General features: G+C 46.7%; 1 protein-coding gene across 1 annotated transcript in view; it reads left to right on the top strand.

Annotated features, from left to right (window-relative positions):
• The window catches only part of DPYSL5 (dihydropyrimidinase like 5), a 90,329-nt gene that overhangs the window by 50,104 nt on the left and 12,915 nt on the right, over positions 1 to 27,310 (top strand). Inside the window, exons 3-9 of the mRNA XM_022574254.2 lie at positions 13,619 to 13,777; positions 15,778 to 15,957; positions 16,773 to 16,841; positions 18,547 to 18,591; positions 20,422 to 20,497; positions 21,504 to 21,660; positions 26,103 to 26,244. Of these exons, the coding sequence (XP_022429962.1) occupies positions 13,619 to 13,777; positions 15,778 to 15,957; positions 16,773 to 16,841; positions 18,547 to 18,591; positions 20,422 to 20,497; positions 21,504 to 21,660; positions 26,103 to 26,244 (828 nt within the window). The remainder of the gene's footprint in view (positions 1 to 13,618; positions 13,778 to 15,777; positions 15,958 to 16,772; positions 16,842 to 18,546; positions 18,592 to 20,421; positions 20,498 to 21,503; positions 21,661 to 26,102; positions 26,245 to 27,310) is intronic.

The raw sequence follows: 27,310 nt of genomic DNA, 5'->3' as shown, positions 1-27,310 counted from the left end.
ATCAGTGGTAGCTCACTATGGTTTTAATTTGCACTTCCCTAGTGTTGAATGTCTCTACATGTGCTTATTTGCCCTCTGTATATCTTTGGTGAAGAGTTCATATCTTTTCCCTATGTTTTGAGTCATTGGTCTTGTTTTTTGTTTTTTTTTTTATGAAATATAAAGAATAGGTAAATCTTTATTTTTTCCTTTCTAGTTTTATGGAAATATAGTTTATATACAGCACTGTATAAGTTTAAGATGTACAGCATAATGATTTGACTTATATAATTCATGAACAGATTACCACAATCAAACATTTTCTCCCTGGCTATGACTTACCTCTTCATTTTCTTAACAATGTCATTGGAAGAGCAAAAGTTTTTCATTTTGAACTTCAATTTATTAATTCTTTTTCTTTCATAGTTTGTTTTTCATGCTGTAACTGAGAAATTTTTGTGAAATCCAAGGTCACTAAGATTTTCTCCTATGTTTTCTTTTAGAAGTGTTATAATCTTAGCTCTTACATTTAGGTCAATGATTCATCTTAAATTAGTTTTTATATATGGTATCCAGTAAGGGTTGAGGTTCAGTTTTTTTACATATGGCTATCCAATTGTTCTAGCACCATTTGTTGAAAAGATCATCCCTTGTCAAAAATCAGTTGACCGTGTATGTGTGGGTCTATTTTTGCACTCTCTTTTCTGTTCTTTTGATCTATGTATCTATCTTTACGCCTATACCACAATGTCTTGATTATGATAGCTTTAGAGTAAGCCCTGAAAGCCGGTGGTGTAAGTCTTCCAACTTTGTCCTTCTTTTTCAACGTTGTTTTGGCCATTCTATATCCTCGGAAGCAAACTTTTTTAGCGCAGGCTGTAAACCAAAAACTTCAGAGAGCAGTAAACTCAGTGCATTAACCAAGCACTTGATAAACATTCTCAGCCCTTAGCGTGGTCCCTTTCTGTTAGCCAAAAGTTAAGAATTTTCTTTAGAATCTTCTGAAGTTATTTGGAGAGAAAAAAATCTGTGATGTGTGTGTGTTAAAAGGAACTTAACTGAGTGCTGGGGGTTCAGATGAGGTCCATGAGGATGTTCCATGATACTTGGCTACATATTGATCTCAATATATTTTCTTCACATGACCCATATCTTTATGTATAATAAGTTGTGATGACGTCACAGGGAAGCGTTCATTCTGCTTCCTCTTGCTCCCTCTTTGTCTTACAGTTAGTCAGTGGAGAACAGAAGTGGGCCGGGGAGTTCTGAGTGGACCAGGTTAGGATAAAACTTACATGAACTGAAATTCTAACCACTGAGCTGTTGCCACCCTCTCCCCTTCCCTCTGTCAGGTTTCCATTCTGTTTGGTACCCTTTGTTACCACCAGGCCTGGGCTGTAGCTCTTTCCTGGTTTGGTGCCCTGACTCTCACTTTGCCAGGCTTAAGATAACTAGGACTTATATTCGGGAGAGCACGCTTGTTCTGAATCTCTAAGCCCCGGACATAGTGGCCCATCAAAGAGTCTACTTTTCCTGCTGTGTGGAAAATACAGTGTTCAGCCTGGAGCATGTAGAGCCTCTCATGGGCTCTGGGTTCCCAGACCCCCAGGTGGCATCTGGCAGTGCATGGCTCTGCGTAGGACCTGCAGCTACGTTTCCAGCCGCTGTCCCCTCCAGCAGGGCTGCACTGCCCTGTCAGGCCCAGCATTTCTGTATCCCTTATACACGTATCGTGATCTTTAAAGCCCCCCTCAGGCAGGCCTTATTTTCCTTCCTTTGCAGGTGGAGAAGCTGAGTCTCAGGGAGTGAAATGCCTTTCCAAGCTAGCAAGTACAGGCATAGGCCTCCCTGCCTCCCAGAGCAGACGCCAGCCCGCATTCCCCAGCGTCAGCACCTAGCACGGCCTCAGGACAGCCTTCCTCGGCAGCTTGATGGCACTATTATCACTGAGCTTTGGGACCAAAATGAAGACTCGCCAACACTGGAGTAGATAAGGGAAAGAGAGCAGATGGGGTCACATGTGGTTTATTTCTGGATTGTTGACAAACCCCTCGTGTCTGTCATCTTTGGGCAGTCTGGACTTTTAATAAAGATGGTCATGACCTGCTTACCTGTAAGCTTTCCCGCTTTGGGATTAGAAGGGGCTTTGCTAAGGAGGAAGATGACAAAGGGCGTCTCCGGGCTCTATTTTAGAACGGTTTCCCCTGGCCCCCTAGCTTCTCAGAAGCTGGCAGCCACGTTCTCTCCGCCACATAACTCTCTCTGAGGATCATCTCCGGTCTCCATGGTAACTGCATGTCGGGAGACAGCCTGCTCTGTTCTGTGGCTTTGTATTAAACACAATGATTTAAATTGGATGCTCGGCAGTGAAGATAATCATTCTGGATTAGAGAGATGCCTGGAGATCCTCATTTCATAATTTTAGATGTTGGCACAATTCTCAGGTTTAGCCCTGTAATTGAAGCCCAAGCCACACCTACCCCTCTGTTTCTAAACTGCAGTTAGGTCCAATTTCACTTGGGCTTTTCTCCATCCTTTGACAGAGGAATCTAGGAGCCAGGGAGCCCCGCAGTCAGACCAGGGCTATCTTGAGCTCTAGAAGGGGCAGCATAATGTAAAGGAAACCTAGGATGCTAGCGGCAGATAGACCCTCATTCAGTCTGGCTGCATGATTTCCTCTGTGCCCCATTTTTCTTATCTGTAAGACGAGAGGAGTAACCTCTACCCTACAGAGTCATATATTTTTAAATTTTCTATTGTGATAAAATATATATAACATAAAATTTATCATTTCAATCATTTTTAAGTGTACAGTTCAGTGACATTAAGTACGTTCACAGTGTTGTCACCACAATAATCCATTTCCAGAACTTGTTCCTCTTCCCCAGCTGAAATTCTGTACTCCGTAAATACTAACTTTCCCATCCCCCACTCCTCCCAGCCCCTGGCAACCACCATTACACTTTCCATCTCTATGAAGTTGACTATTCTAGATACCTCGTAGAAGTGGAATCATACATTTTTTTGTCCATCTATGACTGGCTTATTTCACTGAGCATAATGTCCTCAAGTTTCAACCATGTTGGAGCACGTGTCATAATTTCTTTCCTTTTTTAAGGTTGGATAACATCCATTTTATGTACGTACCACATTATGTTTATTCATTCATCTGTCGATAGACACTTGGTTGCTTCCGCATTTTGGCTATTATGAGTAATGCTGCTATGCACACGGGTACACAGATATCTGTTTGAGTCCTTGCTTTAAATTACAGGGTCATTCTGAGGATCAAATAAGATAATAAATATGAATAATATTAGGAACATTGCACAAAGCAGGCTGTCAGTAAATGTTCATTTCTCTCCTGAACGTGAGTTCAGCCTAGGTGCTAACTGCCACAGTGGCCCAATGGCTTCCGCGGGAGTGGTGTCACTTTTTGCTAGCTTCTGTGTCCCCGGGACACGCTAGTCTGTTGGGTCTGGGAATTAACAATTCATTCCCAGGTTTAAAGGAAATGTCTTAACCACAGAAATGTGCATCGTCTCATGATAAAAACTATGCATCCTTTTACATTTCTCCCACCATTTGGTATTCATGTATTCCTAGTTCTAAAATGAGAAAATGTTAGGGCTGATGTATATACTTCCTTGTCTGTTGTCTATTTTAAGTATACCAGGTGGGAGACCCTGAATCTGCAGTTGGGATTGCCCCAGGCTATGAAGCTCTGTGCTTAGTTGCTATTTGTTGGTATCAAATCTATTCTCAGGGTTACGGAAGAGTGTGAGATTTGGAATAAAAATACCTGGATCCCAGTCTTGGCTTATGTCTCAAAAACCGAGATGGTAAAAACATCTGTGCAACACGGTGGTCATGAAGCTTAGGTGAGGGCAGCACTTGGCTGTGCAGGTGACCCTCTCCTGGAGCACTTCGTGTTGGTCTGCATCCCTTCAGGAGATTTTCTCTGGGTCTAGTTTCATCCCAAAGTTTCTATAGTGGGGGTTATTCCCCTGCTGCCCTGGGCCCCTTCAGGGTTGAGAATCCAGAGCGAGGAGCCATCTTTCCCTTTGCAATTAGCTTTCCTGCCACAAGGCCACTGCACAAGCAGCCCTGGAGACAGCCAGCACCTCTTTGTCTTCAGGAATTTGCAACAGAAGGGAAGGGGCAGCAAGAGCTCTTGCACAGCCTGGTCTGACCTGCGCCTGACCCAGCTGCTCCCCACAGCATAGCAGTCAGGCCTGTTCTTTATTGATGGGGCTGAAGGGAGGAGGGCGGATGGGGATTTCACACTGAATCCCTACCTTTCTGTCTCTCAGCAGCGCTTGCAGCTGGCTGTGTCCTGTGTGCCCAGGGTCTACCTGTTGAGCAGGGGCCAGGCAGGCTTATATCAGGGCTTCCCAAGCAGATGTGTTCACTGTCCCTGAGACCAGAAGGCTACCCTGGTACGCTCGCATCTGGGAAGGGGAGCTTGGGTTTCCCTCGAAGACATCTTAACTTCTAGGGCAGCTCACCTCTTCTTGAAACCAGTGAGCCAGGGAGATTGTTGCGCTGGTGACAGGGTTTTCTTGGCTTCCATAACCCCATGCCAGCCTGCTCTCCCTCCTGCCTCTTGACTCTCCTTTCCAGTCTCCTTCCGTGGTCTTGTCTGTCTTACTCCTCTCCTCTGTGGTTGCTTCTCAGGATCCTATCCCAGATTGCCTTCTCCCCCTCCCCACCTTCTCTCCCCAGGTGATCTGTCACTGATGACTCCCAGGCTTACAGCTACAGCCTAGACACCTCCGTGCACCTGCCCCAAACCCAACGCATCCACCACAACCCCACTCCTCTCCCGGGGACCCCTCCTTCCAGGAACGGCACCCCCATCCTCCCAAGCCAGAGCTTACTGGCTCAAGACCACAGGACTCCTCATCGATAAAGCCAGACCTTGGACCCAGGTGTGCCAGGCTCCAGAGTTCAGGCCTCGCCCACCAGAGCACCCTGCCTTCACGTACCATCGGAGAATCCAACTGTATTTCTAACAAACATAAAAGTTCAGATGTCACTCTAAGCCCCAAACCAACTCTGCTCTGGGACCCCTCCCCATTTTTGGCTGTGCTGGACCTCCACCTGGATGCCTTTGTCAGTCCGTCCCTGGACTCCCCACTCCCTCAGCAATCCCAGCCTGCTTTCTCTGTCCCAGCTCCTGGCTTCATGGAACTGTCCCCTTATAATATGGCAAGTTTACTTCAGCCCTCCCTCGTTGATTCTGTAGTGCATTTCCCATACAGTTTTCTTAAACCTCGTCTTGGCTCAGACTGACACTCCTAATTTTCCCAAAACCTTTCCTCTGTTTTGCTAAGAAGTCTGGGACCAAGGGCCTGGGCACCCTCAGCTCTCCTCCATGTCACCTCAGCTCATCTCCTCCTCTATCCATCCCCCTCCTAAATGAATGGGAAGAGATGTCCTTCCCAGCCTAGTAGATATGAATATCAACCCTCAGTTTCCTCATCTGAATAATGGGGAGAATAATACATATTTTTTCTTTTTTTTTTTTAAGCAGAGATCTTCTTAGAAGCCCATATGATTTAAATTTATTTATTTATTTATTTATGGCTGTGTTGGGTCTTCGTTTCTGTGCGAGGGCTTTCCCTAGTTGTGGCAAGCGGGGGCCGCTCTTCATCGCGGTGCGCGGGCCTCTCACTATCGTGGCCTCTCTTGTTGCAGAGCACAGGCTCCGGACGCGCAGGCTCAGTAATCGTGGCTCACGGGCCCAACTGCTCCGCGGCATGTGGGATCCTCCCAGACCAGGGCTCAAACCCGCGTACCCCGCATTGGCAGGCAGACTCTCAACCACTGCGCCACCAGGGAAGCCCAATAATACATATTTCACAGGACTGTTGTGAGAATTAAATAGCCACAGAGTATGTGCTCAATGGATGTTGGTTATAATTAGCAGTTTTCATCTGCTCCATGGTCCCTCCGTCAGCTCTGCACTAAGATTTCTAAAGACTCTCTTCCCTCCTAAATTTGGTTGTTCCTCTCCTGATACTATTTTTTCAGCCACACAGGCATAAAACCTCCCCTGTTATTTACATCCTCTCCTCTTCTGTCATCAAACCTGGCTGCTACTTCTTCCCCGAAACAGGTTTCCCATATGTCATTCATCCCAGTCCGCAGGTTGGGGTCCATCATCTCAGCACTGCAGTCGAGTTTGCACTGAGCAGTCAGGGCCATGTTCTGGAGTCTGATTTTCATACCCAGAAGCCTGCTGTGACTACAGACATGTCCAGGGATGGGGGTGACCAGAGTCCTCTCTGTAAATGTGCTCCTAAACCCCACACTCCCGAAGCCCCCTCATCACCACCACCTCCACACACACAAGTTGCTAAACTTTGCTGATTGATGGAATCCAAGTTCATCAAGGTCCACACAGTTTGCCTCAGCCAAGACCAAAGATCTATTCTCTGTCCTCTGGCTGTGTCGCCGGCTCTGCCCACATCATTTCCTACCCCAGAGTGTCTCATCCTGCCCCCTTCCAGCTCTCAGCCTGCCCATCCTACTGTGTCCTTCCCCTCCTCTGGTCTGTTGAACTTGATGTTGCCGTCACCATTGAGGAATGTTATCTTGTGCTGCTTTGTACTCTCATTATTTTGGAGTCATTTCTATTAGAAATGAACGTTTTTCCTGTCCTGTTTGCTAACTGGACTCTAAGCGCCTTAAGGTACTTATATCTCTCACTTCTTCTGGAGCATCTGATACGTATAACACGGTGTGCACATTCATGCTACCTACAAACTATGCTTATTGTTTATTAACTAAAATAGCTATAATGGTAGTATAAATCACTAGTATTTATTGGGCTCCTACTATGTGCAGGTGCTGTCCCAGGTGCTTTACGTGCATTATCTCATTTAATCCTCATGGTAACCCCACAAGGGGTGTATTATTACTCCATTTTACAAATGGGGAAAATGAAGCTCAAAGAGATTACATAACTTGCCCAAGATCTTATAACCATAAGTGATGGAGCTAGGATTTAAACCTAGATCTGCCTGCCTTAAAGTCTGGTTCTTGTCACGCTACTATTTTGCCTCTAAATATAGCATTAGTGTGTTTTAAAAATGGCAAGCCGGGGACTTCCCTGGTGGTGCAGTGGTTAAGAATCTGCCTGCCAATGCAGGGGACACGGGTTCGAGCCCTGTTCTAGGAAGATCCCATATGCCGTGGAGCAACTAAGCCCGTGAGCCACAACTACTGAGCCTGCTCTCTAGAGCCCGTGAGCCACAACTACTGAGCCCGCGTGCCTAAAGCCCGTGATGTGCAACAAGAGAAGCCACCGCAATGGGAAGCCCGCACACCGCAATGAAGAGTAGCCCCCGCTCGCCGCAACTAGAGAAAGCCCACGCGCAGCAACGAAGACCCAACGCAGCCAAAAATAAATAAATAAAGTAAATAAATTTTTTTTTAATGGCAAGCAGGTTAAGTGTGGGAAAATGTCCTTTTCCCAAGGTATATTGCAGATTGAATGTTGCCTGTCTCCTCTGCTGAAAATTCAAAGAATGAAGGGTGAGTTTTAGATATGGTAATGCTTAACAGTGAGAGCATTGCAAGGTCAGAAGTGGGACCATGCCCTAGATGAAGTAATAGAGGCTGGGACCCAGAAGGTAGGAGTGAAAAGTAAAAGGAAATTGAGAAGTGCAGTTAATTATAAATGTGCAATTTAGAGAAAAACCAGTCAGCTGAAGAATGAGCTCAAAAGGTCAAGAAAAGGCTTGGGAGCTGTATGTAGCTAGAGGGACAGTGGGTGGTCCCAAGGAACAATCATGTATCACTTGGTGTCCTGGAGAAAAGCTGGTTGCAGGGAGGGTTTGTGTTGTTTTGTTTGTTTTTCAGAGAAAAGGGGCATCTGATAAAAGGTGTTGGGGAGACTCTAAAAGAGGTTGGAGCAGTGGTCAGCATTCAAGCGGCCTTGAAGGGAATTATCGGAGAAAGCGTCAGGGTCCTGAGCCCCCAGTGTGAGCTGGATGAATTGGCATTGAAGCCAGCGTAATCCTGTTAAGAGCGTGATCTCCCTAGATCAGGTCAATGTAGCTGATAAAAATGGACTCCTTGTTTAAATACTATTAAGAATTTCAAGATGACAGCAGAGATTAAACCAGGACAGAGCCAGTCTGAACACAGGGCACTGTGGGACTGCCCAAGCCACATACCCACGGAGCTGGTGTTGGCTGGTGGGCGTATGTTTCAGGATGAGAAAGGTGTTTACTGAGTGCCAGGCATGGTTCTAGGTACCATACATACATCATCTCACTTGACGAAATGCTCAGGCCCTTCTCTGGGGAGCCTCTCACATCCCAAGGAGTGGTGCTGCTTAAGAGCTGGCTTTCCTGAGGGCCAGAGAGCAGCTAACAAGATCCCTGAAGGGCAAGGAAGTTATTCAGAGCAAGAGAGAAACCACTGATCTGGTTATTTTTTTTTTCTCTTCTACTTTGAGCGAGTATGAATAAAAGATGGAAGATACATTCAATGTGAAAAGAAAAGGAAGTGGTTCAGCAATTCCAAGAGAAGCAGATCCATCTGAACAAGTGATGGCTTTCTCAACTGCATTAAGAAATGTCGAAACATTTGCATTGGACTTAGTTTACAAAGCACATCCAAATACTGGTTATTTGATTCTCAGTGTAGGATTGTTCCCTCTGTGAAGATTGAGTTGCCCTTAATCTATACATCTAGATACTCCAGACCCTGCTATTATGATTCCAATCACCTCCCCCCGAACACACCCATTTTCTGAGCACTAGTGTGAAAATATGTTCACAGGTTGTCCCTACGCCACCCCCAATGAAAAACCCCACAGGTAAGCTCTGGCCCAAGTGCCTTCTCAACAACAGGGTACAAAGTTTGTGCCTTGATCTATTGGTTCTTGGCCTTGGAGCCAGAGAACCAAGCCTTTCCCTTTGGGGGGCAAGGTGGAGGGGTAGAGAAAAAACATTGCTACGGGGAACTCAGCAAAACGTGATTAGAGCCGCAGCAACAGAGAAGATGGTAGAGAATGACTCTCCAAAGATCTTTGTCCTGACAAAACCAGGAAAGGCCAATGCACTGTTCTTTCCAACGCTGTGATGTCAGCAAATAAATTATATCTGAAATTTCTTTCCAATTTGCTGAGCAGGTCCCTGGTCAATACGGAGACCGCCATGTGCCCACAGTGGTCTGATAACTTCTGAAGCATAAAGATGACATTTATAATAACAGGTTTAGGTTGAGTTCAGTACAAGTTCCTGCCAAGCGTATGCCTGGAAACTATGACATGAAATGGATTACCATTAAGAATATTGGTTTTAAATGTAAAATAGATAGCTGGTGGGAAGGATCTGCATAGCATAGGGAGATCAGCTCGGTGCTTTGTGTCCCCCTAGAGGGGTGAGATAGGGTGGGAGGGAGACGCAAGAGGGAAGGGATATGAGGATATATGTATACATATAGCTGATTCACTTTATTATACAGCAGAAACTAACACACCATTGTAAAGCAATTATACGCCAATAAAGATGTTAAAAAAAAAAAAGAATACTGGTTTTTCTTAGGGAACAAGTGGATGTGACATGACTGGGCATCAAATAAACCCAGATTTACCCAGCGGTATGTCATAAATATCAAAAACAAAATAATGGTAACCCTTTGAAATAGTAAAATTATGTTTCATATCCTGCCAAATGTGTATGACGCTGCTGCGTCTGTTGGTTAAACAAATGGTCCTAAAGTCCATATTAACTTAACAGTGAGAGATGTGAAGTCTCACGTTCACAATAGAAATGAATGCCACATACACAGTGGGGAATGCTTGGCTGGACAGAAGTTTATGTCAAAAAATAAGGGCCTGGGTTGATAAATGGCCACTTCAGTCAGGCACCAGGCTCCAGTAGGCCCTAGTGTGTTAGCTGTTCCATGGTCGTGTCTGTCTCCATAAATGAATCTTAATTCTGTCAAATAAAAAAAGCAAGTTGCAAAAGGACATGGACGGTATAATACCACTTGTGTACATTTTTCAGATTTGCAAAACAAATATAGTAAAAGCATAAAAACATGGATGGGAGAAATTTATATCAACCTCAGGGTTAAGGGATGGGAATAGGATGGAGGGCTCCAGTTGTACTGGAAACATTTTCTTTCATTTTTTAAATTAAAAAGCATGTAAGGTAAATACAGTAAAAAGCTAACATCTGTTCAATTTGAGTAGTGCGTTCATGGGTATGTGTTGTATTATGTTCTGTACTTTTACTGTGTGGTTGAAATGTTTCATACATAACTTTAAAAGAAAGTATTTTAAATACATAAACACGGTTAACTAAATTTTAAGTAGTTTTAGTTTCCTCCAAATTAATTTTTTTATGTATACAGTATTATGAAAGTAATATAGTCTATGAAATAAATTTCAGAAAATTAGAAAAAATAAATTACTCAGAATCTCATCATCCAAAAACAGTCATTGTTAATGTTTTGGTATATTTCCTTCTATTTTTGTTTTCTTTGTGTGGGTGTGTGTGTGTTTAAACATACTTCTAAGTATCTTGGGTATGCTTATTGAATTCTGTCTTTTTCACTCGTTATAGCATCACCCTTGTTCCATGTGAAGGCTTAGCCTCCATGAACATCATTTCTATTGATTCTTCAGATCTTTCACAGCTTTACTTTTCTTGCATAAAGACAGTTATGAACATTCAGCAGCCACACAGTCACCTTTCCTTTTGATTATCGTAAATATAATCCTTTCGAAAGCCTCCGGAACAGGATTGCATCACGCTCTGCTGTTGATTTGTACAAGGCTGTTTTGTGTGGAATGACAGTAAAAAGGTCTGTCACATCTGTGATATCACATTCCTGCGAAGACTGAGCTTGTCAGCATTCATCCCGTGGGTGGGAACTGTGCATATTTTAGAAGCCAGCTCTGTGTGCATCTTGCCTGGGAGGAAAGCAGCACTAGTGCATCCAGCATCTGGTCTGGGATCCCGAACCCGCAGCTGGGAAAGTGTTTACTGATCCCATTAAACTTTTGCTTTGAGGCCTGGGGTAACAGCAGCAATGATTTTTCCAGATATTTATATGCCCCTTCCCAGCTTATGGAGGTTCTCACAACCACTGCCACCTGAGCTGCTGTGGGCCCCCAGCGGTGAGTGCAGAGCAGAGCAGGCACACAGGATTACAACCAGCAACTGGGAAAGTCAGGACCTCTGCCGGATGCTTCTGACTCCATCCAGAACTTTTCAGTTACTATCCTTGGACCCAGGCAAGAGGAGTCTCTGCCATGGGCTCTGGACTACAGGCAGCTCCCCCACGTCTGCCCAGAGCCCACTGTCCCAATCCTGGACCACACTCTGGGGCCCTGGAATCCCCTGACAAAGGGCCTGAGCACTGCCAGGGCCTACATGAGCCTGAATCTGTCCTTCTGGGGGCCAGACCACCACTCTGTGCACGCCTAGCCCCAGGGTGGCATCTTGCAGGAGTGAGAAGAGCTTAGATCCAGGGGCTGCAGGACACATAACCGGAGTTGGAGAGTATGGGCTAGAGGCAGACGCAGAGGCTGAAGGCCAACATCCCCTAGAGTGTAGCTCAGAACTGCAAGCATTCTGAGAATTCTGAACTCAAGCCTGGCCTTCTGAGTCATTATGAACATTATCTGTTAGAGTAGGAGAACAGAGTATACGCTGTGTTAACAGTTTGTTAGGTAGACCTCCTTTTCTACTCTCAGAAGCCCACAGATGCTAAGAACGGTCTTGGCTCTCTTATTCCACTGTGCTGTCTCCATATTCCCTTTTTCTTCTATGCAAGTCTACAGACAGATGAGGGAGTGCAAAGGAAAACAATCTAGAACCACAGAAGTAAGACAATTTAGTGTGTAACATCCCAATATACCAGACACCCCCGTGTCCACACATAAAAGCAAGAAATGCATTTCAGGACAAAATAGAGTACAACCACCTGCTACGAGGGTGAATCATTCTGGCACAATCCAGCAAAATCAGAAATAGAAGCCAGCTAGTAAAGCTACAATCTGCTGCTCTTCCCCTTCTCTCCGTCTCCCACATCACAATTCCTGCGTGTGAGCCTCAGAACTAGCACCCTCTGTTGGTTGCTTTAAGCTATGCAAGAAGTCAGGCCCCTGCGTTTCCCAGGACAACAAGGGCACTAGTCTCACCCGCCCAGCCAGGGTCAGCGTGGAAAATCGGTGTTGCAAGAGCTTTCATTGTAATTGTTGCTTGGCCGCTGAACTAGTTTTTTTTTCAGTCCCTTATTCTCCAGCAATATTTCTGCTTCGTGATCAATAATTTAACTGAATAGAGAAGCATGAAATCATCAAGACAGTTTCATTGTGCTGTTTTCCTCCCATACAGAAAACAGAGATAAACAACTAAACTCTGAATAATGAAACACACATATTAGGACAAAACTTTACAAAGTGATGATTCTCTTGACTTTCACAGCTCTCCAGCAAGGAAGCTGGTCCCATGGTATAGGTAAAGACTCTGTAACAGAATATTTAAAAAATAAATAAATGAAAAATTTTAAAAGAGAAAAAACATACTTGACCTCTTGCATCACAGAGGTCAAGTAACCGGGCTGAGGTTACCCAACTGGGAGGTGGCATAGCAGGGACTTGAACTTGGAGCTGATTCCAGTCACTGTAGGGATCCAAATAAAAGAGTAGGTTTTGTCCAAATTTTAATTCATCAGGAAAAGAGAGTCACCTATATTAAAGCCCTCATAAAGTTTCACATATTATGGGACCTGTCTCAATTTTTATTTTAATAAAGTTTTTTTGGAGAACAACCCATTAGCCTGGAATAGCCTTTGGTCAATGCTAGTTTAGGAAGCTCATGGAGGTCACCTGACCAAACTGGTTTTTAAAAAAGTACGTGGGGGCAGACCTTTAATACAGATTTAGTAATTATTCCTGGGAGCATTGTTTGTGATTGCAAATGAGACCTTTTAAAGATTTCTTTTTAAGTGGTATCTCGTGGAGGTTGTGGATAGGATCATTTTTTCACTGACAGATCGTACGGGGACCTAAAATGCTCTATCTCAAACAAGACAGATGGAAATGAAGTTAATGTTCTTGGAAAAACTGAAGACAAAGACCCTGATGTGAAGATGCCTATAAAAACTTTGAATAGAATTGTTTCATGAAATGTGGGCGAATAAAACAAAATAATATAGTCAAATTAACATTTTACTATGGTTTACGTATATACGTGTAACTAAAATAATATTACAAACAGACTTATATTACATTATGGTAGACATTTGATTGCATCATCTACCTATTCAAGTTGGTCAGAAATTGTCTGGGGGGAATCTTCCCATTTGGAAATGTAGGCGCTGGTAACACGCTAAGTCGTTTTTCCCAAGCACTGAGCTGCAACCCAAGATGAGGAAGAAGCGGGTTTGTGTGCTGGATCCACAGCAATGATGAAGATTACACCCTGGCTCCTGTGTTGACAGCTCCTTACATTTTCCCAAACACTGCTGCACTTGGGCCTCCCAGCCTCTTGTGTGGGAGAGTCTGTGGCTGTCCTGAAGGTCCACCTGAGGACCCAGTGTCCCCACGTCAGTGACTTGGGTGCGGGTAGAGATGTGACGCGATTGCTTTTCCCGTCTCCCTCAGGCAGCACTAGTTGGAGGTACCACCATGATCATCGGCCACGTCCTGCCTGACAAGGAGACCTCCCTTGTGGATGCCTACGAGAAGTGCCGGGGCCTGGCTGACCCCAAGGTCTGCTGTGACTACGCCCTCCATGTGGGGATCCCCTGGTGGGCACCCAAGGTAACAGCACTGGGTGGAACCCCAAAAGAAGAACCAGTGCTCTTTTTGGCAGAGGGGCCATCTGGTGAGAGCCAGCTGGGGGGGTGATGCTGTCCTGCGGTGTGGAACACCCCTCCCACCTCCATCCTAACTCCTCCAAATGCCAAAAGAAAAAACACTTATGATTCTATAAGGGGGGAGGCCTGTTTAGCTTAATTTAAAGAGCCAATTTCCCAGCGCTCTGACCACAAGGCGCTCAGCATGTCCTGACGCTCTACCTAAGGTGTCACTTATGTAGCAACCCCTAAGGGGTTGCTACTGAGTAGCAAGCTCAGTAAGGGTCAGCCCTGAGGGTCACATCATCTTGCGCTTGGAGTGACAGCCCTGAGGTCTCAGAACGGAGGGCCCCGTCCTGGCTCAGTGCCACCTGGTAAGAATGGATTGGGGTGCTTTTTCCCTGCTGGGCCCCAGCTCCTGCTCTGGGCACCCTGAGTTTGCTCCTGGTGTGTGGCTCCCACTGGACCCTTTCTCAGCTCAGCCTCTGTGCCCCTGGCTTTCCTGGCCTCCTGTTGCCCAGGCCCCAGGGCAATCGGAGGAGTCCCTGCTCCCCGATTCCCTCTTCCTCGTTCTTCCTGAATACAGATATACAGGCATTTAGATTTTGCTTCACTTCTGGAGTTTTACTGCTTCTTACCCCAGGGAAGCAACCTGGATATTCATTCTTTCATCAAGTGCTCATTAATCACCGTGTGCCACTCAGTACTTGAGTGGGTGCCCTGGAATCTTAACAATAAATAAGCATTAAGAGATTTTGCAAAGTTCTCCAGCTGTGGATCCTGATCTAAAGGGCCTGGCTCCATTCTGAGACAGTGACTTAAAAGCCTGGCTGTACTTCTGCCCTCAGGTACAAGCCTTGAGTGTGGGGCTTACACAGTCTCTTCCATTATATCCAAACTGGTGCTTATGAAAGGCCTTGGAACCCCCCAAACTCACACATGAAGATCCCCCTCCTGGTACCGGCTAAAAGGTACAGACCACACTGAATGTTAGCCATCCTTTATCTCAGATGGAAGTTTTGTCCACTTCGGACACCCTCCTGGATGGGCGACCCCTACCCTAAGCCTCTCTCCCTTCCCTCCTCCAGTGGCCTGGAATAGAGAGGGTCTGCTCAGATTCCCAGCAACACTGAGGCCAAGTCAGCTATCCCTAAGTCCCCAAAGGTTGTGAGGATTTTCATGCATCTAGAATTTTTAATTCTTTTTTATAATAACCAATTTTTTTTTCTAATTACAGATTTTAAAAATAGAAAAGAAAGGAAGCACATAATTCAGTCACCCCAACACAATCACTATTGTTATTTTAGCTTATTTCCTTCTGGTCTTTTTTCATAGTAACTCTTTCTCTTAAGTGTGAGCATTTTCCACCTGGCTGCATGGTCTTCATGACCATCGATGCCATGGCCACTTAATGTTCTGTCAAGTAGACGAATCACAATTTATTTTCCTACTGTTGGACCAATGTTTCTTCCATTTTTTCCTAGTATAAATAATGTTGGGATGAATCTCCTTATTCACATAGCTTTGCTTCATGTTTGGCTTTGTCCCTAAGTTAGATTTTCCCCAGGTCTCTGGATTTTTAGCATTAGTACGCCTTCTCTGTAACACCCCTTCTGTTATGGGGGCGGAGGGAACTGGCCACAGGTGTAAAAGTCATTACTGCATTTACCAATAAGGCTGATTTGGAGGCAGAAACACGGGACAAGCTTATGTGATAGGAGAAACATGCCCAGATCTCGTTTCTATATTTGTGTCACGCTGGACAATTTTCAAAACACTTCCGCATCCATTTGCTCACGTGACCTCACAGCAGCCTGTGGAGTGAGAGGAGAGTGAGATACTGCAAGGTTGCGGGTGGTCATGTGGCGACAGAGCCACCTCTCCTCCGCGCTGGGCCAGCGTCTGCCAGTCAGCCTCTTGGCCCTCTGTACTCACGTGGCATTGCCTTTGCATTCTGCTCTCCAGGTGAAAGCAGAAATGGAGACCCTGGTGAGGGAGAAGGGTGTCAACTCGTTCCAGATGTTCATGACCTACAAGGACTTGTATATGCTTCGGGACAGCGAACTGTACCAAGTGTTGCACACTTGCAAGGATATTGGGGCGATCGCCCGGGTCCATGCTGAAAATGGGGAGCTCGTGGCCGAGGCAAGGCAGTAGAGAATGTTGGGGGAAGTTGGGGGAGCACCGATAGAGACAGTTCTCTGGGGGATTCCTGACCACCCATGACCCTCCCTACAGGGTTCAGATAAAACAAATTATAAAAGAAAGTGTGAGATGTTAACAGCCCAGATGACAGACCTCTGTCCGAAAATCCAAACTTTTCTAGTGTCTGTAAAAAACAAATCTCTCTGTATAGTCCAAAAGGGTTTCTAAGTCTTGGATGATGATGTCTTCATTCAAATATGATACTTAAATTCCATTATCACAGAGGAATTTGGAGCACCTCTAAGAAATATTTTTAATGAGATGTGACGTACAGAATAAATAAGGGTCAACATTCCACTTTCCTGTACCTCCTCAGCGGACCTGAGGTATTATAGAGATCTTCTCACTGGTACCAAGACAGACAAGCCCCTTTGTACTACTGGGTCTTAAGTAGGATACTTGGGGTAAAGGTTAATCTAGGCATCTGTGGAAGCTGGAGATTTAACTAGATTTCCAGTGAGGAAATTCTGATTTGCAGATCAATAAACAGTGTTTGTCTTTAGTGTCCCAGGCCTGTTGGCTGGTGACTGAACTGTATTTTTAAGAGGAAAAGATATTTTCAATCATTATGAAGTGAGACTCAGGGGATCCCTGTCCTAATCCTGCCCTCGTTCTAAGATGGGTGTTACAGAAGTGAGAAAAGCAGCAAACCTATTGGAATGGGCTGTGCTGAAAATATTTTACTGTCCCTTGGGTTCAGTATTTTTTTGTATCTCTATGATTCTCTCAATTTTCTTTCTTTTGCTCTTATTCAGGGTGCAAAGGAGGCGCTAGATTTGGGTATCACAGGCCCAGAAGGAATTGAGATCAGCCGTCCAGAGGAGGTGAGGAAGATATCCGTGTTCTTTGTCATCATCTTTCCTATAGATTCACAGAACCTTTAGGATAGAAGAGTCATCGGTAAATACGAGTTGTATGGCATTGCTTTCTTCATGGGTGAAATTCCCATCTGGAAGCTTCCCAGGGAACAACTTCCTCCATGCTACAGCCGACCTGCCCTTCAGCTTCCTTGGGGAAGACAACTTTGGGGAAACAGACCCACCTCATTGGGGGCTGATTTCAAGGGTCTGAGGGAGGCCATGTGAACATGCCAGGGGTTGCTTTGGCCAAAATTGAATCGGGAGAGAAAAGACAGACTGAAAGGGCCTTTAGATGTTAGAAGAAATTCCAGACTATAAGCCAGTGAGTTGGCATTTTGGGGCTGAGATCCCTTTGAGCATCTGTGGAAAACTTTGGACCCTTCCCACTAGAAACGAGAGGCACATGCGTGTCTGTGCTCTTTCCCCCTTTTCCTATTCGTTGCTGAGATGGTGACTAAGCCCTGCTCTCCCTCTGCCCTCTGGTTTTATCCTTGCACAGTTTTGCAGGGTGTCGACACAAATGCCCCCAGGTCCCCCTTGCTGAAGAATTCGGCTCTGGAGGATCACGTTAGATAAATAATGTGTTCTTGCCCTATGACCCTGTTCGGACATGCCTTACCAGTGGTGAGGGGAGAGCTATTTTCCATTTCTTCAAAGCCTTAAATGCAGAGTGGTGGTTGGATGTCCATGAGGGACTGATGGGGAGGCCTTGGGGGACGAGGAGCTGGAGACAGGATGTGATGGTTCTGTCATCAGACAGGAACCAAGTCAGCCTATAGTGGGCCAACCTGGTGTGGGCGGGGGTCCCACCTTACTCCTGCCGTGGGTTTGTCTCTGTCTGCGAGAGCGCTTGAATATAGCTCCTGTTTGGGCACCTCAGAGTTGATAGAGAAAGACACACCAGCTTCAACAAGGCACTCAGAGTGCCTGTGAGAAGAGGGGTGGCGGGATGCGCACAGGACTGGGCTTTGTGGAGCTCTATGAGGGGGAAGAGAGCGGTGCTGACCGTAGTGGCAGTAATAGCAAGAATACCACCTTCACCATCTACTGATTAAAGGGGAGCATCTAAGGATGTTTTGCTCCCCAGGGACATTTGGCAATGTCCAGAGATATTTTGGGTTATCCCAACCTGGGGGGAGGATGTTACTGGCATCTACTAGGTCGAGGTGAAGGATGCTGCCAAAGAGCCTGCAATGTCTGTTCAGCCGCTTCCACAAAGAATTATCTCACCCCAAATGCCACTAGTGCCGAGGTTCAGTAATCCCGATCTAGGCTAATTTTCAGCTTGAAATCAATCAGTATTAGTCCTTTGCTACAGTTCTGAGATGGCTGTGGAGAGAATGCACCAGAAACCAGGGAGAGGTGTGACTGCAGGTTTTCATTTGTTCTTGTTTTGTCGTCTTTTACTTAAGCCCTGAGTAGCATCCAGCAAAGACGTGCCTAGAACCCTAAGTCCCGGGGTTCTCTCAGTGTGAGCAGAGGTGGTTGGAGCTTGGTGCCCCTGCCCAGGGTTTCCCCCCGAGCCAGCCCCTGTGGGTGCTGTTTGTCACTCCAGCTCTGAGTCAGACATTCCAGCACTTTCTGCGTACGAGGTGGGGTGTCAGGGAGATGTAAGCTTGCTTGGGGAGATGGTGAAGCTTGTTTTCTTCCTGTCCTCTGTTTCTAACAGGTGGAGGCAGAAGCCACTCACCGAGTTATCACCATTGCAAACAGAGTAAGTAGACCCCAGCTCACCCTCAGCCCATTCTCAACTCTGGGGTCAGAACCCAGCCTGTACAGTAGAGTCCCATTCTGCTCTGGGTGCCAGCCCCATGCCTGGCTCCCAGGACCGCCAATGAACACCGTTTGCTGAATGAACAACACCGTTGCTATTCCCACAGACCAGGCAGGAGTCCTCCCTGCCACCGGCTCTCCGTTCTACCCTGCTGATCTTGCTGAGACCTGGTTCATTGCTCAAATGGAAATGCCTCCCAGCAGAGGCAGGGCAAGGTGGGGACCACAGAGCCTCATGGCAGCTGGAATCTGTTCCTTGTAGAGGAGCAGAGGGACGTTTGCTTAGAGAATCATGATTCGAACCTCTGCCTCTGGGCCATTCATGATTTTTCCTTGGTATGGTTCAGGGTAAGGGGGCACTGATGCAGTGTGGTGGTGGGAATGAGCACACACCTTGGGGCCTTGACCAAAGACAAGCTTCCAGTCCCACGCAAGTCAATCAACCACTCCGAGAGACTATTTTATTATCTAAAATTGGAATGATAATATCGCCCACTCCTCACAGGACGGTTGTGAGGATCAAAGGAGTCGTGGAAGGAAAAGCACTTTAAAAACAGGAGAACACTGTACCAAGATCCTTTCTCCTCCTAAACCATCATTAAGTGTTCTATTTGCTCAGATAATCTGAACTCTAGTTTTCTAAGTGTGGTCTCTGGACCAGCTGCATCAACATCATTTGTTAGAAATAGGAACTCAGAAATGCAAATGCTCAGGCCTGTTCAGACCCACTGAATCAGAAACTGGGGGTGACGCCCAGCAACCTGTGTTTTAACAAGCCCGCTAATGATCCTAATGGGCGCTAACACTTAAGAACTTCTCCTCCAGAAAGACCTAGGCTACCCTGAAGGCTGTGAGCTGAGGATGTGGTGTTAGGAATGCCAGGGGAACACAGAGGTTGGAGGTCCAGTTGGTCTCAGAATTAGTCAGGAAACTTGTGCCAAGCACATCAAATGTCAGGCCAGCCGCTAAATTCTCTATCCTCCTAATCTGACAGGCAAAGAAGGCATTAGCATAACATTTGGGAAAACAGTTTCCCATTAGCCCTTTATAAGTCCAGGAGCTGGACAAGGACATGGTTTTACTGTCGTAACAATAGTTACACTATCAATTACTTCCTGATGGAAACTTACCCCAGAATTAGGAAAGATCTGAATAACAGAAGGGCAGCTCCTCGTTTTCTTAGTTCAAATACATGCCCAGAGAAGTGAAGCCGTGGACCGTGGTCACACAGCTTGATAGAGGAAAAGCTAATCAGTATTATAATCCAGGTGTCCATTTGCAAGACCGGTCCTGTCTGGTGTAGACTGTGAGCCCTGAACCTCTTGTGTATTGTTTCTTCTCCAGGGTACATTCCGTCTACTGATATGGCAGATGGCAGACATCATCATTTTAGATATGGGATATAATACACAACTGTCTCTAGGTCATCACGTTCATGAATAGGAAATGAAGAGTCCCTCATTTCAAGTTGTAAATAGTCTAGGTGTTGGCTGGTAGAAAATGTGAGGTTCAGCACTTGGCATCTTGCCCTGATGTCCCCCTGCTGGGCTCTGGTGCTGGGCGCTGCCTGTGTCCCCTCCTTGTTTCGTGGGGTTCCCCAGCCTGCAGCCACCAGCCCTGCATTCCCAGCAGAAGACCGCCACCCTGAGGGGAGTGCTAAGCGATGCAGGGGGCAGCGCTGGGGCCAGGACTGGGCTGGTCCGGTCACCTTGGTCCTTGTTAGGTTATGGGGTTGATGCTCTCTCCTTCCCACCGTGTTTCCCGTCCTTAGACTCACTGTCCCATCTACCTGGTCAACGTGTCCAGCATCTCGGCCGGTGACGTTATTGCAGCTGCTAAGATGCAAGGTGAGTCCGTAGGCTGGGCTGAGCAGCGCCCGTGTGTGGTGGGGCCCAGCAGCTCCATGCACTTCCCAGCCCGGCTCCTGGGGCCAGGCCCTGAGCCTGCCTTTCCCTTTTCTCTCTGGCTGTCTTCCTCACAAGCACCCTGCACTGGCCTGGGTTCAGTGCATTGGCACCAGTGTTTTCGCCTGCACACTTGTTTGCATAACAGCTTTACGGAAGTGTCCGTCACCTCTCCTGGGTCTGGTAAAGTTTTCCAAGTTTTCAATCAGCTCATTAACTGGTATTTTTTTCAGTCTCTTGGGTTTTGCTAGTGGTTGCGTTGGTAACCAACATGAAATCCTGGACCAGTTCCAACGGACATTTCAGGGGGGAAATGCCTGGGAAGTCCCTGGAGAAACGACACTGGGAGGGCCCAGCGTCCCTTTCAGGAACCCAGTGTACCAGCCCCAGGGCACCTGTGTGTCGGAGCACCTGGCAGCACCTGAAGGCTTTGTACGTGCTTGTACTCCCAGTCCGGCTCGGGGTGCCAGTGAGGGCCCAGTAACAGGAGAAACAGGTCACGGTCACAAACCTGAGGATATAAATTGGGAGCAAGGGCCTTCAGCCTTCCCACCACATTGCCCTCCAAATCCTGACTCTTGCTTCTTCAGCGGGACCCCCTTCGCCGTCTCTCCTGTGCTGTTGTTCCAGCCTCCCACCTCCGTCTCCCTGCCCTCTATCCCCTGCTACGGTGCCACCCCCAGTTTTCTCCTGAAGCTGCTTCCAGCAGCCGTCTGCTCGGAAAACAGACGAATGCTGCCCCGCCTCGGCGCCCTCGCCCTTCTGTTCTTGCCTGCAGTCAGCACGGGGACAGAGAACAGTCTGACCTTGCCCTCAGATGCCCAGCTGAGCTCGGGCAAGTCCCTTCCTCTCTGACTTCAGCTCCTTCACCTGCCCCGTGAGAGGCTCAGACCAATGATCTCCCAGGTTGACTGGCCTCCTGGTGACGGTTTGAACCCTCTCCTTTCAGGGAAGGTCGTGCTGGCCGAGACCACCGCCGCGCACGCCACACTGACGGGCTTGCACTACTACCACCAGGACTGGTCCCATGCAGCCGCCTATGTCACGGTGCCTCCCCTAAGACTGGACACCAACACCTCAACCTACCTCATGAGCCTGCTGGCCAAGTAAGGTGTTTCAGCAGGACCACGGCGCGGCATTATCTCACAATGTGCGCCATTCCGGGAATTTGTAGATCTTTAAGGTGATATCGTAGAGGCCCCAAACCTGACCTAAGTTTGATTTCGTTGTGTCCAGAGGATGATTTTTGCTTTTGTTAGCTTCTCCATGCAGCTCCTATCACCACTTGATTTGGATGAGAGCTTCTGAGGTGACGAGTAAAGAGCGTATATAAAACTGTGAAAAGTGGTTATTCAGAATTTCAAAGGATATTGACACCTTACACTGGAGACCACTGGGGAACTCTAGGATGTGGCCTCTGACTTACCCTAGAAAATCTGTGCATCTTTCTATCTCTCGTCTTTCTTCACCTCTCCCTCTTCTCATTGTGTCCCACGTGGTTTTCTCTCGTTGTATGTACCTCCCTCCTTCCATGTGTTTCTCCCTCCTTTCTTTCCTCTTCCCCTTTTCCTTCTGCACCTTCTCCCTCTTTCCCCGTAACATCTTCCTCCAGACCTCCCTTTCCCCAGCTCTTCTTTTTCTAACACTGCTTTTCCCCATTCCACCCAGGTCTAAATAAAATGCTTTAATGAATCGTCTGAATTTGTTGGGACACAATCATGGAAAGATTTTGTTTCGTTTTGCTTCAAATTCTTTCTTGCCTCTAGTGACATTTTGATACTGGTAAAGGCCATTGCTTTTTCTTCTCTTTTGCTTATTGAAGTCCAGTTCAGTTTAAAAGTCAGTCTCTTCCCCTCCCACCCCCCAGCTCAGAGAATTAATAGGGGTTAGGATTAAAGGGGTGGGGAATTCCATTCCATACCCAACACGATCTGTACTCCTGCACTAATCGTTGCTGCTTCTCTGGCTAAAAGTGACTGGCCTTTGGGGCCCTCCTTGTATGGGGCATGTGCCCAGATACAGGCTCTCTTGAGTCACCCTCACGCAATCCTCTGACACAGGAGATGGAGTGCAGCTTGACCTCTCCTTCCCGTACCTTCCCGGCTTCCAGAACTAGCAATTCCCTGTGAACAAGAATCTGGCCAAGCAGCTTAAGCCTGGCCGCCTTCTACAGTATCTGGGGCCCAGAGCAAGCTCACACAGCTTTGCCACTCCCTACGGTGGGAGGGCAGGCTGGCCCCCACCCCTGGCTCTCCTCACCCAGAGGCTCAGGCAGGTGACCGCTGCTGTCACCTCTGTTCTCCACAGGTGAACCTCTTGAAATGTCCCCTCTTGAGACTACTTGGGGGAGAGGAAAGCACCATTCAACCCATGAAAAGAGGAAGAAGGGAGAGACTGCAGGACTCACCATTCTGCCAACACCTCAGTCGCCCTCCCTGTCTTCTGCTTTTACAAGACCTAGGGGTGGTGATACACCTCTGTTAGGGTGATGGTGGGGGGGTGTTGATGTAAGTGACCAGCCCCAGTTGGAGGTGGCTGTCGTTAGATAATGGGGCTTTTATTTCATCCATGTCCTTAGTTTTCAGTCCTGGTTGGCTAACAACTGGAAAATTTCCACTCCACATCCTGCTACGTTAACAACCGAAAGAGCAGTGTGGGGCTTTCCAAATACAACTGGAGTGCAGGCAGTAGGGTCCCGGGGTGAAGGTGGCCCCTGGAGGGGCAGGATATGCTGTGGCACAGTGGCAGTAATTAAAGTCTGTCCCATAGTTTTGCTGTGATTCTGAGCAGTGGCAGCTCTGACAGATTTAACCAATTTGAGAGAGTAAAGGGAGAAATGCTAGATCAGCTCTTTCTTTTAAAAATGCTTGTTGTTGGGAAAAAACCGGCCTCCTTTTCATCATTATCAACACAGCAAAAACAAACAAGTATCAAGAACCCACTATAAGAATTTGGGCTCAGTTCCAAGATCAAAGAATCTTTTGAAATACCTCTGCTTGCCACAAGCAAATTTACTGAAAGAACAAAAAGGTAGTAAAACTCCCAACCCACCCAAATTACAGTGCCCAAAGCCACACAAATTTAAATAGGCAGGGGAAGAAAAGTATTATTTATCGAATAGTTCAAGTTTTTATATCTAGCCTATTTTGTCAAATTTATTTAAATTATTATTTATTTATTTTATTTTTTTTTTTGCGGTACGCAGGCCTCTCACTGTTGCGGCCTCTCCCGTTGCGGAGCACAGGCTCCGGACGCACAGACTCAGCAGCCATGGCTCACGGGCCCAGCCGCTCCGCGGCATGTGGGATCTTCCCAGACCGGGCACGAGCCTGTGTCCCCTGCATCGGCAGGCGGACTCTCAACCACTGCGCCACCAGGGAAGCCCTATTTAAATTATTTAACTAACTTCTATTCATTTAAATAGAATTATAATTTCATGTGAACTATTATGAGAATAGTTTGAATCCCATTTTTTAATATTTATTTATTTGGTTGCATTGGGTCTTAGTTGCAGCAGGCGGGCTCCTTCGTTGCAGCTCATGGGCTCCTTAGTTGCGACTCGCTGGCTCCTTAGTTATAGCACACGAACCCTTAGTTACGGCCTGTGGGATCTAGTTCCCAGATCAGGGATCGAACCCAGGCCCCCTGCATTGGAAGCTCAGAGTCTTAATCACTGTGCCACCAGGGAAGTCCCCAAATCCCTTTTTTAATCAGTGCATATTGTAAACGTGTGCAGTTTTATAGAATTTGGAGCATAGTTTTTACATTTTTAGGAATTTATGATTACTATAATTTTGCTTCTATGACGTTGTTGGTGATAATTGGTATTATGCAAAATACTTGATAGAAAACCCAGACACCAATTATCATATTTCTATAAGAAAATATGAGCTGTTTCATAATGATCTACTTTAGGATGTGGTTTCTTCGAATATACCAGGGTAATAAGTACAATCTATAGATATAAGGATTTGTCCTTTATTTAAAATCTGACTTCTCAAAGGGATCAGAAATTTTTTCATTTGAACATATATATTTTTAAAGTACTTAACAAAAGGCAGTGGTGTTTTAAACTTTAAAGAGTAAGGATGGGTCTGTCATACCTCTCAGATTCAGGGCAGCATCAGGGGACCCCAAAAGCCCTTCTGTAATGTGCCCCCCCATTCACTCTTGCCTAGTAAGCACTTATTTGTGTAGGGGCCTTTTTAGAAAAGTGGGTGCTCAGTAAGACTTGTCAGTTAAAGCATGGGGTCCTGGGGTCCCAGACCCTCAACCCAGGACTCTGATGGGCATCTTCTGATCTGAGCCCTACCCGGGTGTCTGGAGGATCCCTGAGGAGCAAGTGAAAACCTAAAGATTCTGTTTATCTCTGGTGGGTTCTGCAGGTCTGGGGGATGTGGGGATCCCCAGGAGACCCTAGAATAAACCCTCTGCTCTGTGGAAGAGCCCCTCCCGCAGTCTCTGAGAGGGCCCAGAACAGCGCCTTTGGCGCAGGGAGCTACCAGCCCATGCCACAGAGTGGCATGCTATGTGCACTCTCACTGATGTAAGTCTCTGCCCCGAGTTCTGAGCTGGCCCGGAACCCCTCGAGAGCCTGGCCGTGCCTTACCCACCGTAGCCTCAGCAACCATTTGAGGACCATGTTCACAGATGGCAGCGGCGATGAACCACTGGCACGTCGTTGCTGGTTGATCAAGGCAGACTTCTCTTCCGTCTTGTCCTTCCTCTTCCCTGCAGGGCCAGGAGAGCCCTCACATCCAAGCAAAGCCTAACAGGGAACTCGAGTGTTTTACCAAGCACATGCTTATTGCCAGCAGGGCCTGGTGCAGGTTGAGGAGGGAGATGAGAGGGAGTCGGCATATGGTTCTATGGAAGTAAAACTACCTCCACCCTCTCACTTTAGTTAAACTCTTTTTTTTTAATTTATTTATTTATTTTTGGCTGCGTTGGGTCTTCATTGCTGTGCGCGGGCTTTCTCTAGTTGGCAGCGAGCGGGAGCTACTCTTCGTTGCAGTGTGCGGGCTTCATTGTGGTGGCTACTCTTGTGGAGCACGGGCTCTAGGCGCGCAGTTTTCAGTAACTGTGGCACACAGGCTCAGTAGCTGTGGCACGCGGGCTCAGTAGTTGTGGTGCACAGGCTTAGTTGCCCCACGGCATGTGGGATCTTCCCAGACCAGGGCTTGAACCCATGTCCCCTACATTGGCAGGTGGATTCTTAACCACTGTGCCACCAGGGAAGCCCTTAGTTAAACTCTTAAGTTCAATTTTTCTCCACCCGTTAGTTCTCTTAACATCCAAAGACTCTCAGTGTCTCCCGTGACGCTGGCATTCTGTGCCACAGTTGGCACATACACTCATTCTGCAGATGTGTAAACTGAGGCTCTCACAGATAACTCGCTAGAGGCCATACAGCTATGAAGTGGCAGAGCTGAGATCGAAACCAGCTTTGCCGGGTTTCCAAGTGAAGGTTTTTTCTCTGTCCCTGTCCCCACCCTCTGGGACCCTGGCCTCCCCTCCCCTTACTGGTCATGTCCTTCTCTCTACCCAGTGATACTCTGAACATTGTGGCGTCAGATCACCGGCCTTTCACCACGAAGCAGAAAGCTATGGGCAAGGAGGACTTCACCAAGATCCCACACGGCGTGAGCGGCGTACAGGACCGCATGAGCGTCATCTGGGAGAGAGGAGTGGTATGTTCCCACGACCCCTCCCCACTCTGGGCCTCAGAAGAATTTTCACCCTTAGGAGGGCTGGGTCAACCACAGCTCCTGTTTCACTCAAAAGGAAAACAGAAAAGGTATTTTTTTTTCCTGATCGGAAAGGTAATAATGCCTAGCGTAAAAATTTGGAAAATACGGCAAAGTATTAGGAAAAAACCCCATAATTCCATACTGGGAAATTATTAATATTTTGGTATATTTCTTTCCAGCTCTATGCATGTACTATACATTATTTTAATTACTGGGTTCATCTTCTTTTCATATAACAGTGTATTTTGAGTGTCTTCCTGTATCAGTAAAAATTCTTTAAAAACATATTTTTAATGGCTAAATAATATTCCCTCCAACGGCAGTGCCATACTTCAATGAATCCTTCCACGATGTTTGGAACTTTCAGCTGTTTCAAATTTTTGCTCTTAGAAATAATGCTGCAGAGAATCTCTTTGTTCATGAGCGTACATCAGCATTTCTAATTATTTCCTGAGGACAGATTCCTAGAAGCGGATTTCTGGGCCAAGGGATATGAACCTTTTTAAAGATCTTGATATCTTTTGTCCAATAATAAAGATAGAGGCTGGGACTTCATTTGAATACCTCCTGTTCTGCCCATGAAGAATAAGTAGTTTTGATCTTGACCTATCACAGATTAGATGCAGCATAGAGTATGAGGCCAAAGAGATTTGAAATCCTCAAGCCTAAACAACCAGCTCGGGGAAGACCCATAAGGCAGCTCCAGAATCCCCTTTGAAAAGAGTCCACGGTGCCTTCATGGGTGGGACGATAAGATGCCTTTCCAGGAGAGAATATATGTCCCTTCGTGGATGCAGGGAAGCTCCTGATTTATCCAGAGTGAGTACCGAGTAGACCTGGTTTTACAAACAGGAGGTAGATTTGCACCAGGAAAGCAACCTTTTGGAACAAGGGCCCACCCGCCCCCATTGCTGCAAGAAGGAGAGAGGAGTAGCATGGAACCAAGCCTAGCAAGTTGGCTCATCTGAGATGATGCCCGTGGCGTTGTCCTTCTCAGCACCATTGT

This window comes from Delphinapterus leucas, chromosome 13 (assembly GCF_059928025.1).
Source record: "Delphinapterus leucas isolate spDelLeu-1000000601 "Yukka" chromosome 13, BTC_Dleu_Yukka2, whole genome shotgun sequence".
Lineage (NCBI taxonomy): Eukaryota > Metazoa > Chordata > Mammalia > Artiodactyla > Monodontidae > Delphinapterus > Delphinapterus leucas.
The sequence above is the reverse complement of the archived record's forward strand: the minus strand, read 5'-3'. Positions and strand labels throughout refer to the sequence as shown.